Source organism: Peromyscus californicus, unplaced genomic scaffold (genome assembly GCF_007827085.1).
Source record: "Peromyscus californicus insignis strain IS unplaced genomic scaffold, ASM782708v3 Scaffold_21__1_contigs__length_65335640, whole genome shotgun sequence".
Lineage (NCBI taxonomy): Eukaryota > Metazoa > Chordata > Mammalia > Rodentia > Cricetidae > Peromyscus > Peromyscus californicus.
Window position 1 is genome coordinate 38,024,164 of NW_026294514.1, and position 18,660 is coordinate 38,042,823.

Below are 18,660 nucleotides of genomic sequence, written 5' to 3' on the forward strand. Positions count from 1 at the left end.
GCTAGCCTTAGGGGTGCAGAGGGCTGGCAGCAGTAGATCACTAGGAGGGGTGGAGATCTTCGAAGGTTACGCCCACCACTGGTTGCCATCTAGTGCTCTCTACTTCCTGTCTGCTGCTATGTGCTCCTGTACCTGTGAACAGGGGCCATGCCTTTCCTACTGTGATGGACCGAGATTTCTAAAAGCATGCGTCAAAAGCATACCTTTCCTTCCTTAAGATGCTTCTGTCGAGGGTTTTGTCAGTTTCCTCCCAGGGCTGACTAGGCTACGGATGCCATGGACCTAAGTCTCCCTACTTCCTCTCCCTCGTTTCATTCCTCTGTCAATGCCAAAGAAACTTCTACAACTCTACTCACTCAGAAAAAGACACGGAGTCTCCCCAGGGCCAGGCACACGCATCTGGTTCTGACATAAAGCAACATTACATTGAAGGGGTCGGGAATAGCTGGCAAACTTTTCTTAAGCAGATACACTTGGTGGAAGAACTTAAACAGGGAAAAGGACTCAGATTGCAAGCATCCTGGGCTCATGCTATCCGGACCGTCACACTCCCAGAACACTGGCTTTCCCATTCTCACAGGGACAGTTTTCAGAGTATTTTGTCACGGTGGATAAAGCATTAGGTGAAACCTCTGCAGTGACATTTTTCAATGGCTATGGATTCCCGACTGCCTTAACTTATCTGGAGTGTTTGGAGGTGAGGAAATACTCACTTTCTCTGGTACCTCTAAACTCACAGAAATCACTGAGCAAATTCCAAAGGATGCATCCTTATGCCTTATGAGGATAACTATGCAAAAGCACCTACTTTTCAAAGGTAACGTACATCTTCATACACCCTTTGAATTAGAATACAAACAGGAGCCGGGTGGCGGCGGCGGCGCACGCCTTTAATCCCAGCACTTGAGAGGAAGAGGCAGGCGGATCTCTGTGAGTTCAAGAGGCCAGCCTGGTCTCCAAAGCGAGTTCCAGGAAAGGCGCAAAGCTACAGAGAGAAACCCTGTCTCGAAAAACCAAAAAAAAAAAAATACAAACAGGATTTCTTATAGAACTTTCACACAGGCTAAGTTTTAGTTGATCCGTGTTCTGTACTCCTCCCCCTCATCTCCCTGCCCCCTACTCGTACCCTTCCACCCCTAGTCTCTTTTTTCCAACTTTCATATCATAGGTGTTCTATTACCTCCTCTACCCTCCTCCCTTAAAGTATCTTATGACTTTGTGTTATGTCAAAAGAAAAAAAAAATTTTTTGATTTTTCTAAGACAGGGTCTCACTTACCAGGCTGGCCTCAAAGTCATAGAGATCTGCCTACCTCTGCCTCCCAAGTGCTAGGATTAAAAGTATACACCACCACGCCTAGTTTGGCAAAAAAAAAAAAAAAAAAAAAAAAAAAAAAAAACCACTTCCTAAATAAAACACTAAAAGCTTAAACAACATTGAAAAATTAACAAAGTTCTGAGCAGTGATGGTGCAAGCCTTTAATCTCAGCACTGGAGAGGCAGATCTCTGTGAGTTCAAGGTCAGCTTGATCTACAGAGTAAGTTCTAGGACAGTCAAGGCTACTCAAAGAAACCCTGTCTCCCTGTCTCGAAAAACAAAACAAAATGACAACAACAAAAATCAAACTTCATGCTTTATATAATTCTGAAGAAAGCAAACAAAAAAAGGTTGAAGAAAAATATTTGCTAATCATGTATCTGATAAGAATCCAATATCTAAAATATACAAAGACCTCTTATAAATCAACAAATTTAAAGATGCAACCTTAAAATATACATAGAAGCTTTTCTATAGAACATAAAAGAACTGATAAGAACATGAAAAACTGTTAGGTATGGTTCGTCTTTAGAGAAGTGCAGATCAAAACCACAATGTAATACTTCATAGTAACATAGTTATAATTTGAATTACAAATAACAAATATTGGTAAAGATGAAGAAATGTCATACGCATTATTGGTAGAGATGTAAAGTGATACAGCTACCATGAAAAATTGTTTGGTGGTGCCTCAAATTTTTAAGGATGGACTCAACACAAGGCACAGCAACTTTATATCTAGGTAAGTGTCCAAGAGCTAGTCAAACTACAGAGTTTAAAGGCACAGTCTTCACAACTGACCCCACTTTCAAAACCAATTATAATTCTCTAAAACGACCTCAGACTCAACAATCTGTCAGAAAGTTTCACAAAACTTACTAAATGTTGTTACAGTCATAGTTATAAGGAGTCACAGGAAACTGAGGGCACACATCTCAGTGTAGAGCATGATCTACAGTTTCAGTGTGCTACAAAGGCTTTTGGAACAACTGGTAAAATCTGAATAAAGTCACAGATGACACCAATGTGTCCACAGACATTTTATATTAACATTAGTTATCTACTTGATAACTGCATTATGATGATGTAAGACCACCTCTGTTTTTTGTTTCAAATACACTTCAAATTTTTTTTTTTTTTTTTTTTTTCCGAGACAGATTTTCTCTGTGTAGCTTTGCGCCTTTCCTGGATCTCGCTCTGTAGACCAGGCTGGCCTCGAACTCACAAAGATCCACCTGCCTCTGCCTCCCAAGTGCTGGGATTAAAGGCGTGCGCCACCACCGCCCGGCACACTTCAAATTTTTAAGAGTAACTTTCTCTTATTTCATTTTCAAGTGGTTCCAAAAAATGTAGAGAGATATATAGAGATACAGATATAGATACACTGAAAAACATAGATATCTATACACTCCAGAATAGATACATGATTCTTCGCACAATTCTTACAACTTAAAAAGACAATTATCACACACCTTATAAAGAAAAATCCAAAGAAAGCTAAAGATAAGTGTTGAGAGGAAGAACTTCAGTCTAAGTTTATAACAAAACAAGAATTGTTATATCTGGAACACTGAAGGGTGAGAAGAAACTAAAAGCATTCATCGAAAGTACCAGGGAAAGTTTCTTCAAGTGATAAAGATGTTAGTAAAAGTAAACACCATCCCTGTCACTAACTGAGCTTATCCTATGAGATGACAGGAACTAAACATATAAACCATCTGTGAACTAGAGGATTCACTCCCTGCACATTACTCTAAACTACAAGAGTGGCACATGGCTGAGTTTCCAAACAGGACAGGGAAGAAGGCAAAAGGATGGCCTTAGTGTTGCTCAGAAAACCTTGAATGTTTCAGGCCTCAGCGACAGCTGTAGACACTGTTTCACAGATATATTGGCTCCAGTTCAAGTATCTAGAATTAAGGAAGTTAATTTTTTTGATGAAAGCATTGCTAGTAGCTTCGGATAACTGCTATCGTGTTTATAGTATACCAAACTAAAATTCACAAAGGACTGAGGTTTCCAGAATGCAATCTAGCAGGTGAGTCGTTCCCACTCACCTGTTACTTCTTTTAACCGATTTGTTCTCCCACGGTGGATCAATCACAATGACATCAAATGTCTTACCGCCTGAAATCAAAGGCACAATTTCAAAAAACATCCTCTGTATGTGCTGAGTTTAAGAGCTAAACACTGGGACTGAGGGGAAACCATGGAGCCCACACTCTCATAAGCGAGCTCTGAATTGAATCCCCAGAACCCTTCAAAGATAAAAATTAAACAAGTAAAACACACACACACACACACACACACACACACACACACACACACACACACACACAAACACACATGACTAAAAATGAAATTAAGACAAAAAATTTTAAAGAGGGACCAGCAAGTGCTCTGCAGGTAAAGGCCACCAAACCTGCTGATCTGGGCTGGATCTCAAACCCACATAAGGGTGGAAGAGAGGAGTCCACAACACTGTCCTCTGACCTCTACACATGTCACAGACATACACAATGATAATAAGAAATCAATACATTTCAAAAGTAAAGTACTGTTTTTTGAACCTAGGACCTTGGGCATGTTCAGCAAGCTGCATAAGTGAGTTATAGCCCCAGCCCAAGGACTTTCATTATAGACACAAATACAATGGAATACAACAAAAGAGTTCATGGCATTTATTCAGCTACTGTCACTCTGGACCTTTGAGACAATAGCGATTGTAATTGTGCACACTGACTTTTGCAGAGCCATCTACGGATGGTTACAGTCCACTGAGCTGGGTACTAAGAACTTGAAAATGCCCTTACTGTTTGGAAGGAGTCTGGTGGAAGATCCACCTAGGCTCCCTTCCCCAAACCCACCCCTTCAAAGCCTGCTGGACACAGCTCCTCCCCTAGAGAGGCCCAGGATGACTCCCACAGGGGATATATAAGCAGCATCCCAGAAAACAGACTCTCTCTGCAGGGCCAGGGAGTCACCCGGGAGCACTTTACCCATTAAACCTGGGCTTTTCCTGATTCGGTTTGTTGTGATGGCAGGAAGGCCTAAACTTATCACTTACAAGTCTGGCAGTCTCATTTATGGTCCTCCTGACCCTATGTACTTTTTAACTCTCTCTTTTTTTAACTTTTTATTTTGAAATTACAGTTTTACAGCTGATATGGTAACCATAAGAAAAAGAAAACTTCTCCAGTTATCCCAAAATCTTTTCTTCTTTCTTCTTTCTTTCTTTTTCTTTTTTTTTTTCTTTAATCCAGGCCAAAATCAGAATCACATTTTGCTTTTAGTTACCACATCTCCTATTTCAGATTATTTCAGATGTCCCTAACTTGGGTTTGGTATTTCCTCATTACTAAATTTAGATCATCTATTTCTGGCAAGAGTATTGCCAAAGTAAGTCTGCCACCTCTCCTCCAAATCCAACCCCCAGCCTCATCCCCAGCTCTGTAGCAGACTACCTGTCGTGGCCTCTCCCCACTCTTTGCTACCATTCTTGGGGACTAAGCAGATCCTGATGAAACACCACACTTTCCTCCCTCCTGTGGACCCCTTCAGGACTCTCCAAGCCCATCCCCATTCCTAAGTGTCAGCTCTCAATATTGGGATCCTATCCATTGCAATTCTAGAATCCAATCTGAGAAGAATTCCCTACCAGGCAACACACAGACACCAGAGTCTCCTAAGAAAAGGGGGAGGGGACAGAAACCAAGGAACAATACACCCACCCAATAAAAACAAGATGAGGTATCAGCACCTAGAATTAGAATCTTCCCAATCCCAGATGCCTAGACTCCAGAGTAAAAACACAATCAATAACAGCCAGGACAGTATGTCTCCACTAGACCCCAGCAATCCTACCACAGCAGGTCCTGAATCTTCCAACATAGATGAAGCACCAGTAAAAGACACTAAAACACCCTTAATGAAGATGCTAGAGGTCCTTGAAGAAGAAACAAATAAATCCCTTAAAGAAATGTATGAAAACACAGCAGAAGGAAATAAATAAAACCATTCAAAACCTAACACTAAAGAAAGTCCCCTAGCCACAAACTAGTCAAAACACTAAATGTATAGAACAAAGAATATTAAAAGCTTCAAGGAAATAAGACCAAGTAACATATAAATGCAGACCTATTAAAATGATACCCAACTTCTCAATGGAGACTCTAAAAGCCAGAAAGGGCTGGACAGATGTTCTACAGACGCTTAAGAGACCACATATGCCATCCCCACACTACTATACCCAGAAAAACTTTCAATGTTAGATGGACAAAATAAGACATCTCATTATAAAACCAAATTTAAGCAATATCTATCTATAAATCTAGCCCTACAGAAGATGCTAGAAGGAAAAATTCAACCTAAAGAGGCCCACCACACCAAAGAAAACACAAGAAATAAATAATCCCACAAATCAAAACAGGGAAAACACACACACACCACCATCACCACCACCACTACCACCACTACAATAAAATAACAGAATCAACAAACACTGTTCATTGATATCTCTCAACATTGGTGGTCTCAATTTCCCAATAAAAAGACACAGATCCTGCAAAAACAGGATCCATACTGCTGCTGCATCCAAGAAACACACCTTAACCTCAAGTTAAAAGAATGGAAAAAGATATTCCAAGCAAATGGACCCAAGAAGTAAGCAGGTGTAGCCATTTTAATATCTGACAAAACAGTCTTCAAACCAAGACTAATTAGAAGAGATCAAGGATATTACATATTCAAAGGAAAAATTCACCAAGAGGACATTGCAATTCTAAACATCTATGCATGTATACAATGGCACCCAAGTTCATAAAAGAAACACTACTATAGCTTAAATCACATACTGACCCTCACACATTTTTGTTAGTGACTTCAATACCCCACTCTCACCAATAGATAGGTCACACAGACAAAAACTAAACAGAGAAATGGTGGAGCTAACTGATATCGTAAACAAAATGGACCTACCAGATATTCACAGAACATTTCACCAAACAAGAAAGGATACACCCTCTTCTCAGCACCTCATGGAACATTCTCTAAAATTGACCAAATACTCAGACACAAAGCAAGTCTCCACAGATACAAGAAAATTGAAACAACATCATGCGTCCTATCTGACGACCATGGATTAAAGCTGGATATCAATGATAGAAACAACACAAAGTTTATAGACTCATGGAAACTGAACTCACTACTGAATAAAAAAAAAAAATGGGTCAAGACAGAAATAAGAAGGAACTAAAAAACTTTTTATAATTGAAAGAAAATGAAACACAACATACCCAGACTTATGGGACACAAGGAAGACAGTTCTAAGAGGCAAATTCACAGCATTAAGTGCCTACATTTAAAAAAAAAAAAATTTAAGAGGTCTTATTCTAGTAATTTAACAGTACACCTGAAGGCTCATAACAAAAAGGAAAAATCACACTCAAAATGAATAGATAACAAGAAATAATCAAACTCAAGGATAAAATCAATAAAATAAAACAAAATTACAAAAAAATCAATGAAACAAAGAGTTAGGTTTTTGAGAAAATCAGTAAGATTGACAAACCTTTATCTAAATTAACTAAAAGGTGGAGCAAGATATCCAAATAAACAAAATTAGAAATGAAAAGAGGGATATAACAACAGATATTGAGGGAATCCAGTGCTGTGGGATGTCTTTCTGTATGCTGTGAATACGTGTTGCTCTGATTGGTTGATAAATAAAATGCTGATTGGCCATTAGCCAGACAGGAAGTATAGGCAGGGCAAGCAGACAAGGAGAATTCTGGGAAGAGGAAGGGCTGAGGAGGAGTCGCCAGCCAGACACAGAGAAAGCAAGATGACAAGGAAGAACTGAGACAAGGTACCAAGCCACATGGCTAAACATAGATAAGAATTATGGGTTAATTTAAGTGTAAGAGCTAGTCATTAATAAGCCTGAGCAAATGGCTGAGCAGTTATAGTTAATATAAGCTTCTGAGTGATTATTTTATAAGTGGGCCACGGGACTGCAGGGGCTTGACAGGACCCGAGAAACCTTCAGACTACAGTCCAGAGAATAAGGACATACTTTAGAATCCTGTGCTCCATCAAATTGGAAAGTCTAAAAGAAATGGATAATTTTCTCTATATATGCCACTTACCAGAGTTAAATCAAGATCAGATAAACAATTTAAATAGACCTGTAACCTCTAGTGAAATAAAAGCAGTCATTGTAGCTAGAGTTTTCCTGCCTTGCCCACAGTCAGGACAAATCTCTATCACCCGCCAGTCCCACAGCCGTCAGACCCAACCAAGTAAACACAGAGACTTACATTGCTTACAAACTGTATGGCCGTGGCAGGCTTCTTGCTAACTGTTCTTATAGCTTAAATTAATCCATTTCCACAAATCTATACCCTGCCACACGACTCGTGGCTTGCCGGAGTCTTCACATGCTGCTTGTCCTGGCGGCGGCTGGCAGTGACTCCCTTTCCCTTCCTGTTCCCTGAATTCTCCTCTCTGTTAGTCCCAACTATACTTCCTGCCTGGCCACTGGCCAATCCATGTTCTATTTATTGACCAATCAGAGCAACAGATTTGACATACAGACCATCCCACAGCAAGTCATTAAAAGTCTATCAATAAAATTTTTTTTAAAAACCCAAGGTTTTTATTTTTTATTTGTTTTAACACAAAAATCTACCAAACTTACAGAGAAAAGTTAAAGCCAATATTCCTCAAATTATTCCACAAAACAAAAATAGAAGGAAGTTGCCTGATTCACTTTAAGAGGACACAGTTATCCTGATACCTAAACCACATAAAGACTCAACAAAGAATTACAGACCACGCCGGGCAGCAGTAGTGCATACCTTTAATCCCAGCACTTGGGAAGCAGAGCCAGGTGGATCTCTGTGAGTTCAAGTCCAGCCTAGTCTACAGAGCAAGATCCAGTATAAGCATCAAAACTACACAAAGACTCTGTCTCGAAAACCAAAAAAAGAAAGGAAGGAAGGAAGGAAGGAAGGAAGGAAGGAAGGAAGGAAGGAAGGAAGGAAGGAAGGAAGGCAGAATTACAGACCAATTTCCCTTATGAACACAGATGTAAAAATTCTCAACAAAATACTTGCAAACTGAATCCAAACACAAATTAAAAAGATCATCCACCATGACCAAGTAAGCTTTACCCCAGAGACGCAGGGATGGTTCAACATACAAAAATGAGAAAATGTATCTACCAAAAAAACAAAACAAAACAAAAAAAACCCTGAAAGACAAAAATTTCATGATCATCTCATTAGATATAGAAGAGGCCTTTGACAAAATCCAACACTCATCATGATAAAAGTTCTGGAGAGATTAAGGATACAAGGGACATACCTCAACCTGATAAGGGCAGTTAACAGCAAGCCCATAGCTAACATCAACTTCAATGAAGAGAAACTCAAAGCAGTTCCACCAAACTCAGGAACAAGACAAGGTTGTCCACTCTATACCTATTCAATATAGTACTTGAAGTTCTAGCTAGCGCAATAAGACAACTAACAAGGGGATAAAAATTGAAAAAGAAGAAGTCTAAGTATCTTTATTTGCAGATGATATGATAGTATACATAACTGACCCTAAAAATTCTTCTGGGAAACACCTACAGATGATAAACACTTTCAGCAAAGTAACTAGATACATAATTAATTGACAAAAATCAATAGCCTATCTGTATACAAATGACAAATGGTCTGAGAAAGAAATCAGGGAAGCAACACCTTTCACAATAGCCTCAAATAATAGAAAGTATCTTGGGATAACTAACCAAGCAAGAGAATGACTTGTAAGATAAATTTTTTTTTTTGGTTTTTCGAGACAGGGTTTCTCTGTAGTTTTGCGCCTTTCCTGGAACTCACTTTGTAGACCAGGCTGGCCTCAAACTCACAGAGATCCTCCTGCCTCTGCCTCTTGAGTGCTGGGATTAAAGGCGTGTGCCACCACCGCCCGGCTGTAAGATAAAAATTTTAACACGCTGCCGGGCGATGGTGGCACACGCCTTTAGTTCCAGCACTTGGGAGGCAGAGGCAGGTGGATCTCTGTGACTTTGAGGCCAGCCTGATCTACAGAGCAAGTTCCAGGACTGGTTCCTTAGCTACTGAGACACCTTGTTCTGAAAAAATAAAAATAAAAAACAAATTTAAGACACTGAAGAAGGAAATTGGTGAAGATTTCAGAAGATGGAAAGATCTTCCATGCTCGTGGATCGGTAAGAATAACATAGTAAAAATGGCTATCCTACCAAAAAGCAATCCACAGATTCAATGCAATCCCCATTAAAACTCCAACATAATTCTTTATGGATCTTGAAAGGAAAATTTTCAGCTTCATAGCTTCATATGGAAACACACACACACACACAAATTGATCAATTGAATCAAACTGAAGATCCTGGGACATCTGATTTTTGACAAAAAAAAAAAAAAACAGAAATACACACTGGAAAAAAGACAACATCTCCAACATCTTCAACAAATGGTAGTGGTTAAACTGGATGGTTGTATGTAGAGGATCCCAAATAGATCCATACTTATCATCCTGCACAAAACTCAACTCCAAATTGATCAAAGACCTCAACCTAAAAACAGATATCTTTGAATCTAACAGAAGAGAAAGTAGGGAACAGCTTTGAACTCACTGGTACAGGAAAAGACTTTCTGAACAGAACAGCATGAACACAGATGCTAAGATCAACAATTCATAAATGGGGTCTCATGAAAAGCTTCTGCAAGGCAACGGATCCCATCATTCAGACAAAGTGGCAACTTACAGAACGGAAAAAGATTTTTACCAACTACACATCCAATAGAGGGCTAATATCCAAAATATGTATTAAAAACTCAAACAAAATATATAAAGAACTCAAAAGACTAGGTATCAAGAAAACAAATGACTCAATTAAAAAATAGGGTACAGATCTAAACAAAGAATTCTCAATAGAGGAATCTTAAATGGCTGAGAAAAAAAAAGAAATGTTCAATATTCTTAGTCATTAGAGAAATGCAAATCAAACCAGCTTTGAGAGTCCATCTAACACCTGTCAGAATGCCTAGAATCAATAACACAAGCAACAGCTCATGCTGGCAAGGATATAGAATAAGGGGGGGGGACACTCATCCATTGCTGGTGGGAGTGCAAACCTGTACAGCCACTATGGAAATGAGTGTGGTGGTTCCTCAGAAAGATGGGAATTAATATACCTCAAGATCCAGCTATACCACTCTTGGGAATATACCCAAAGGATGCCTTATTCTACTACAGAGACACTTGTTCAAACATATTCGTTGCTGCTCTTGTATCCAAAAATTGAATAATAATTAATATTCAAGAGATGAATGGATAATGAAAATGTGGTACATTTACGCGAATGAATATTACTCAGCCATTAAAAAGAATGAAATTCACAGGTAAATGGATAGAACTAGTAAAAAAAAAAAAATCATCCTGAGTGAGTTAACACAGACCCAGAAAGCCTAATACGGTATGTATTACTCAGCCATTAAAAAGAATGAAATTCACAGGTAAATGGATAGAACTAGTAAAAAAAAAAAAAAAAAAAACCATCCTGAGTGAGTTAACTCAGACCCAGAAAGCCTAATACGGTATGTATTAGCTTACATGTGGATATAAGCAGTTAAGTCAATGGTAACCAAGCTTCAATCTTTAGAATCACAGAGGTTAAGCATAGAGTAAAGGACTAGGGAGGAGTCCTTCCCCTAGAAGGGGAAATAGAAGAGAAAGTTATAGATTGGGGTGGGGGTGGGGAGCTGGAATGAGAGGATCAGGTAGGCAAGGAGAGAAAAGAAGGGGACCAGGGAGTGAATACAGGGAGAAACAGCTAAAATTAAAGGCCATTTGAGCAGCAGTATGGGAAATAATACAGTAGAAGCTTCCTAAAATATATACATATACAAAGGCAATCTAACTGAAATCACCAAATAAAGGGGAAGGGGGCAGAGCCCAAAGTGGACATCTTTTGTCACCAAATGAAATTTCCAGTACCAAGAATGGGTTATACCTAATTGAGTTGTTGGCCAAAGGGTTACCATGGCAACCCTCAAACAACCCAAGCTGTTGCCCAGACTATAGGTTGCTCTCCACAAACTGAAGGCAAGACTCAGCCAGATAACATGCAGAGAGTGAGAGACCTTGGAACACTCAGCCCTAAACAGGATGTCTCCATGAAATCCCTCCCCTTAGGACTCAGGGAACACTGTGGAAAAGGAGGAGGAAAGAGTGTAAGAGCCAGAGGGGATGAAGGATGCCAATAAAAGAAGGCGCTCTAAATCAACAGATCGACCCACATATGAACTCACAAGAGATTGAGGCAGCATGCACGCAGCCTGCACAGTCTGCACCAGATGCGGTCCTTCAGCTGATGGACACACTCCCCCATCCCTAACCCACAGCAATCTCCAACTGAAAACCACTTGGACACAAAGAGTTAGTTCCTCCAAGGCAGTCTCACTAGGAAAACAAACTACTCTTAAGGGTAAGCTGCATGCCCAGCAGTAGATGGCCAACAGAAAACAAATTCAAGAGCATCTTTGGAGGATCCTTGTCCCATAATGTTGTGTCAGGGCTTTTTGTTTGTTTTGTTTTGTTTGAATTTCATCTTATATTCTATTTTTAATTAATTTTATTTTATTTATATTTTTTCCTCTCTAGTTACCCTACAGGTCCTTTGTGTAGGTATTATGGCTTCCAGTTTAGTATTTTAATGGGATTCCTGAGTGTGCACGCAAATGAGCTTCTATGTCTGTATCTGTTTCTTGTGTCTTTTCTTGGGCTCTTTTCCGTCTGTTTGTTTTGTCCTATTCTGATGTGTTATTTTTGTTTTATCTTACTATATCATATTTTATTTTATTGTTATCCCTTATCATCCTTTCTATTTTCTAATGAAAGATAGAAAGAGGGTTGATCCGGATGGGAGGGAAAGTGGGGAGGAACTGGAAGGAGTAGAGGGAGGGGAAACCATAATCAGGGTATTTTTTTTTTTTAAGATTTATTTATTTATTATGTACACAGTGTTCTGCCTGCATGTATGCCTGCAGGCCAGAAGAGGGTGCCAGATCTCATTACAGATGGTTGTGAGCCACCATCTGGTTGCTGGGAATTAAACTCAGAAACTCTGGAAGAACAGCCAGTGCTCTTAACCTCTGAGCCATCTCTCCAGCCCCAGGACATACTATGTGAGGGGGAAAAAAATCTATTTTCAATGAAAGGAAAAAAATAAGGATGTGAGTCTGGAGAGATGGTTCAGCGGTTAAGAGTATTGGCTGATATTACAGAGGATCCATGGTTCAGTTCCCAGCAACTATATAGTGGCTCACAAACCCAGAAAAATGAACAAATTCTCTTTCATCAGAGGCATCTAGCTCCAAAAATTCAGATGCAAATAAATATCTTGGAATAACTGCAGAAACCAGGAAAGCAAATGGGACCATTGCTGGCGTAGGTGGTTGGGGGAGCCGTGAAGAGGGGAATAGCAGGGTACAGGTGATCTGGTGGAGGAAAGGGGGAAATGGGGGCGCTCTAATTAGGTGGTTGGAGGGAGATAAATACACAAGGAAACAGGAAGGGGGAATAAAATAACAGTAAGGATGTTTGAAAAGTCATAAAGAATAATACTATTATCTACCTAAAAAAAGCATAATACACATAAATATATATAAATATACATATACAGCTTAAATGAAATTTTCCCATCTAGGCTGATAATGCTTCCTCCAATACCCAAAGACCATCTAACAAAAACCCCCATACCAGTCAAGAGAAGCAGCCCTCTTCTGGGTTGTTGATGAGGCTGTCTCAAAACATTAGACTATTGCTATTGACCTTGGTTGTCTCCCAGAGATGGAAGGTAAGCCCCTATTGCTGAAGACCCCATTCACTTCAGACACAGGGATCAGAGGCCCCTAAGCTGGAAGTGACCTGAAAGCTTCCTCCTTGAGGATTAGCCTTCATGGAACCAGAAGGGGCCGTGCAAGCTTCCAAAGTCGGGAAGCAACCAACAGTCCCATTCAGCTATGATGCCTAGGAACCACAACAATGACCAGCATGGCACAATAACCCTAAGGGTGCAGCAGTGGTATGCAGACCTTGGTGATACCCAACAGCTCTCTAATTGGACTTCAGACTCACCCAAGAGGAAATCATACTGGAAACCCAGCCAACTACCCAGGACTAGTGAAGTGATGGATCTTGGAGGAGAACCTATAACTGTCACTTTACTAGATCAGCATAATCCCTAACTGTACCTCTAAAACAAACATAAAAACTACTTACAGTTCAGGAGCGGCTGCATACAAGAAATGTCAGATAAAAGAAAGGTGCTTTTTGGTGGTAGCAGGTACTTCTGCCCCATTAAAGTAATCATTTTGGAAAAGCTAGAGCCGTTTTCAATGACCTGTGAAGATAAATCCAGCTCTGTAACAGACATGTCGTCTTCCGGCAACCGTAGCATCTGAAGCTCCATTTCATTCAAGGCAGGCCACTGCTTTGCCATCTCACAGAATTCTGACAAATTGCAAGCATCAAGTGGTAAAGCGGTGTGGCCACTATTGCCATCCTGTTTTTCAACAAGTGGATAAAGAAAACCACTTTTGAGACCTTCTTGGATTAACTGTGAAGATCCACCCAAAATCAGCTCTCTGATCTGTTAAAAAAAAAAATTGTTTAAAGTACATTAAAACAATACTGGTTTTAAAATCGTTTTACAGGGACTGGAAAGATGGTTCTGCAGTTAGGAGCACTAGCTGTTCTTTAAAAGAATGTGGATTCAATTCCCAACTCCCACACAGTTGCTCACAACTAGCTGTCAATCCAGTTTCAGGAGATCTATCACCCTCCTCTGGCTTCAGAGGGCACCAGGCATAAACACGGTACACAGACATGTATGCAGGCAAAACATCTATACACATAAAATAAAATTAGATTACAATTAAAATAATTTTCCAAATAATTAATTCTACTGTGCTTTGACTATTTTATTTAATATACTAAAATCTACTCTTATTCAGCTTAGAGTAATTTTATAGTATAATAAGATTATAAGAGTGTTAAGAGCATACTTTTGAACTCTACAGAATGAAACACACGTCATAAACCCCCTATTAAATAATGTGACGACATATGTATAGAAAATGCTGAAGCTTCCAGCCAAAAATAACTTTTTCTTGCTTGGGTTGTTTCTGTCAGACATCTGTATGTAGTGATGAGAAAAATAACCACTGTCTATGCTTGCAACATTCTTATAGGACATGGGGTACAAAGGGCATATCAACATAAAGCACATGCTTTTCCTTGTGCCAGGAACCACAGTCCTTTGTCCTGGTCCAGACATTCCACATCTTCTGCCAGCATCTATGAAACTTCATGGTAGGCTAACTTGTTCACTTCCTAAATCACAGTCGTCACAGTCCTCACTGGAGCGTTGGGTAATCACGTCACTCAGTAGGGGAGAAATACTGACCTTAGACACTGCTCTAAACCCACCTCTTAAAACCAACCAGAGGCTAGCACGCCTTTAATCCCAGCACTCAGGAGGCAGAGGCAGAACTCTGTGAGTTCGAAGCCAGCCTGGTCTACAGAGCGAGATCCAGGACAGGCACCAAAACTACACAGAGAAACCCTGTCTCGAAAAAAAAAAAAAAAAAAAAAAAAAAAAAACCCAAAAAACAAAAAACAAAAACAAAAACAAATCCACCAGAAAGGGTAGAACAAGAAACACAAATTCTGCAGACAGTGAAGTTCTCAATCCTACACTTAGGAGCACTACATCCAACAGTTACAGAACATAATCTTCAACCCCACACAGTACAATCTCAAAGATAATTCACACGCTGGGCAATGAAACAAAGCTCAACAAACTTAAAAGAAACTAAAATTTATTCTTTTTTTTTTTTTTTTTTTTTTTGGTTTTTCGAGACAGGGTTTCTCTGTATAGCTTTGCACCTTTCCTGGAACACACTTGGTAGCCCAAGCTGGCCTCGAACTCACAGAGATCCGCCTGGCTCTGCCTCCCGAGTGCTGGGATTAAAGGCGTGCGCCACCACCGCCTGGCCTAAAATTTATTCTTAAACCCCAAAGGATTTAAGTTAGAAATCAAGAACAAAATGATACTAAAATTAACCCCAAATGCAAATGAAATAGTTCTGTTCTAAAGAATTCACGCAAGTCAAAGATGAAATCACAAGAGAGATTAGAAAATGTTTTTTTTCACAATAGAAGTGAAAATAAAAAATATTAAAATACATAAATCACAACGAGATCCCATTCTGTACTCATTAGGATAGCAATTACAAAACGAAATAGAATGTTTTGGTGAAAACGCGGAAAAGTTGGAATGCACTGTTGGTGGTAATACAAAAATTGTACAGCAGCTATGAAAAACAGGATGACAGTTTCTGGGGGAAAAATAATTCCATGTATATAATCTACCTACTCCACGACCTCTATAGCAGCAATATGACAAGATCTACCAAATGTTCAAACCAAGATAATTAGGGGAAAGGGGAACAAAAAAAATGCATGTTTTCTCTCATGCAGAATGTACATTTGATGATACATGCATGTATATCATTATTTAACTCTGTGTCTATGTATGCATCATGAAGGAAGAAGGGGGACTACTTGGAGAGAGGGACTAGCAAAAAGGGTTAAAAAGAGAGAGAAAAGTACTGGAGGTGGAATATGAGCAAAGTACAATGATACATATGTATGAAAATGTCATGATCAACCTCATTATTTATAGGCTAAATAAAACAATTAACAAAAAATCAGCAATTCATCATAATACAAGACTGTGGCCTTATTCCTGCTGAGCTACTCCTGGCCTGGCTCCAGAGAGTAGCATCTAGCCCTAATCCATCCTTTGTTTAACCAATACCTTTTGTTTCTCCTTTGTGAATCTTGTCTGAGAGTCCCCCAAGGATCAAAGGCCTATGCAAAACTTGGTTCAGGAAACCCGGAAGACCATGGTACCTTCTTCCAGCCATCACTGGTCGCCTTTCTACCCTCAAATAATCCCTCTGTTTCATGTCATAGCTACATACAGAAAGTTAAATAACAATCCATGTTCAGCTGTTTACTGTTGAATCTAAATTGAACGCATGAGAGGAAACATGCAAGAGTAAAAACACTGAACAGCCTCAATGAACTTAACCAATAACACAAGATTAATTCATCAACTACTCAGACTGACAGAAGCATATGTGATGTTAATAAAAATTGGCTTCCACTGTTTATTACTGAGAAGAAATAAACCACCTGAATTCTAACTCGGACCAAAACAATTGCTTTTATTCCTAAAATATATTTTGCTCATTTTTATGCTACTTCACATTAATCTTCCTACAAAATCAATAAACATTTTATACTTACCTTTGTATGATATTCTATGGCATCCAATTCACCTTGATTGAAAACCAGACATCTTTTACGTTTCTAAAGAGAGGGTGACAAGAAAAAAAATAATGTTGCCATCTCTCGAAAAGTTGACATTTTGAAAACTGTTATAAAGACAATTGACTTCTGAGCCCACTGTTTATATTGTGTTTTATTTTTTTTACATTTATCTATTTATTCATCCATTGTGCATTGAGGGGAAGGGTACATAGCAATGTCACCCATGTGGAACTTAGAGGACAATTGGTGGGAGTCAGCTCTCTCCTTCTACCACATGGGCCCTGGTGACCAAACTCAGACCATGAGGTTTGACAGCAAGCACCTTGACCTGCTGAGCAGCTACCTCTCCAGGCTTCTGCTTACTTTTTTTTTTTTTTTTTTTTTGGTTTTTCGAGACAGGGTTTCTCTGTGTAGCTTTGCGCCTTTCCTGGAACTCGCTTTGGAGACCAGGCTGGCCTCAAACTCACAGAGATCCGCCTGGCTCTGCCTCCCGAGTGCTGGGATTAAAGGCGTGCGCCACCACCGCCCGGCTCTGCTTACTTTTTGAGACATGCAATGTGTTGTTCTAGAATGGTAGATAGATAAATAAATAAATAAAGTATTGCTCTTGGGTATGCTAACACCTTCTCCATTATTAATTCGTCTTTATACTTAGGAAATAGAAAGTTATTTGAGATACTGGAATTAAAATTTTATTTCATGTAAAAAAAAAAAAAAAGCTTAAAACTTCCTACCTTCCCAATAGAAATGGAGACTTCTTGTTTATTACCAGCCACTAAATTCTCGTGGTTGTTGTTTTGTTGGCATTCTTTGCGAACAGCTGAAGTTATGTGAGGTTTGGTGACATTAAACAGTTCAGGTCGGAAAACGTATTTCTGGGTGATCATTTCACAACTTCCTCCGTCCTCACTGCCTGGCACAGTAGTGGAGTCTGGAGCAAAGCCCGCAGCAGGAGCCCCAAAAGGAGACATGGCTTCCATCGGACGAGAATCCAGGCAGACAGGAGAGGTGGGCTTCTTTTTACTGCAGGAAGGCTCTGGATGCTGGTGAAGTTGATAGTTGACCTTGTTAATGAAAGAAAGATGATCCAGTAACCACCCAGGTGGCAAATGGTGTACCACAGACATACTTAAAAGGAAAAAAAAGAACTGAGAATCAAGAGTCAGAAGTAGGGCTTGGAGCGTAGCTCAGTGTGGGGGTGCTGGGCTTGACACCCAGTGCTGAAACAACAACAACAACAAACAAAAAGAACTTTTAAAATCAGGTTTTTAATGTCCTATATTTCAATGATGTACTTCATACGCACAAGTATGTTTGATATGCAGACATACATAGCACCTCTAAGGAAAAATGCAATACTTTAAATGTCTTTTAATTTTAGAGTTGGTCATTCAAATTGTTCAGCCAACTTGGCCAAAGATGCTTTTAGAGTGATGGATCTGGAATCCCGGTTTGATCCTCCTTTCTTCCATTGTCCTCCATGGTCCTGTTTTGGTCCTCGGATTGAGGCACTCGTCCACATCATCCAAGTATTCAAGTCACTTGGTCCTTAAAGGGTGAGTGGCCTGTCAAGTCAAAGAATACTAATTATCTACAAGAATACACCTTCTTAAATTACATAAAACCTGTCTAGAGAGGGCCACAGAACTTCAAGAGGAGCTAGCCTTTGCGTTTTCAAACTATATCTTCCACAGGATGTCTAATCCCTGCCCTGTTTAACAGCCATCAATGGAAGAACAGTAAGAATAAAAGACTGCTCCAGCCAGGTGGTGGTGGCACACGCCTTAAAGCGAGTTCCAAGAAAGGCGCAAAGCTACAGAGAAACCCTGTCTCGAAGAAAAAAAAAAAAAGACTGCTCCAGCTAAAGGAACTGCAATATGAATCGCACATCAGAAGCGCATACCTAACT

General features: G+C 39.6%; 1 protein-coding gene across 2 annotated transcripts in view; it reads right to left on the reverse strand.

Annotated features, from left to right (window-relative positions):
* Mettl4 (methyltransferase 4, N6-adenosine) overlaps positions 1-18,660 on the reverse strand; it is a 36,687-nt gene that overhangs the window by 16,623 nt on the left and 1,404 nt on the right. For both annotated transcript variants that reach the window (XM_052750090.1, XM_052750091.1), the window contains exons 2-5: positions 17,486-18,316; positions 16,728-16,790; positions 13,632-14,001; positions 3,374-3,443 (exon numbers count right to left, since the gene is read on the reverse strand). In XM_052750090.1, coding sequence (XP_052606050.1) covers positions 3,374-3,443; positions 13,632-14,001; positions 16,728-16,790; positions 17,486-17,878 — 896 coding nt within the window. In that variant the 5' untranslated portion in view covers positions 17,879-18,316. The remainder of the gene's footprint in view (positions 1-3,373; positions 3,444-13,631; positions 14,002-16,727; positions 16,791-17,485; positions 18,317-18,660) is intronic.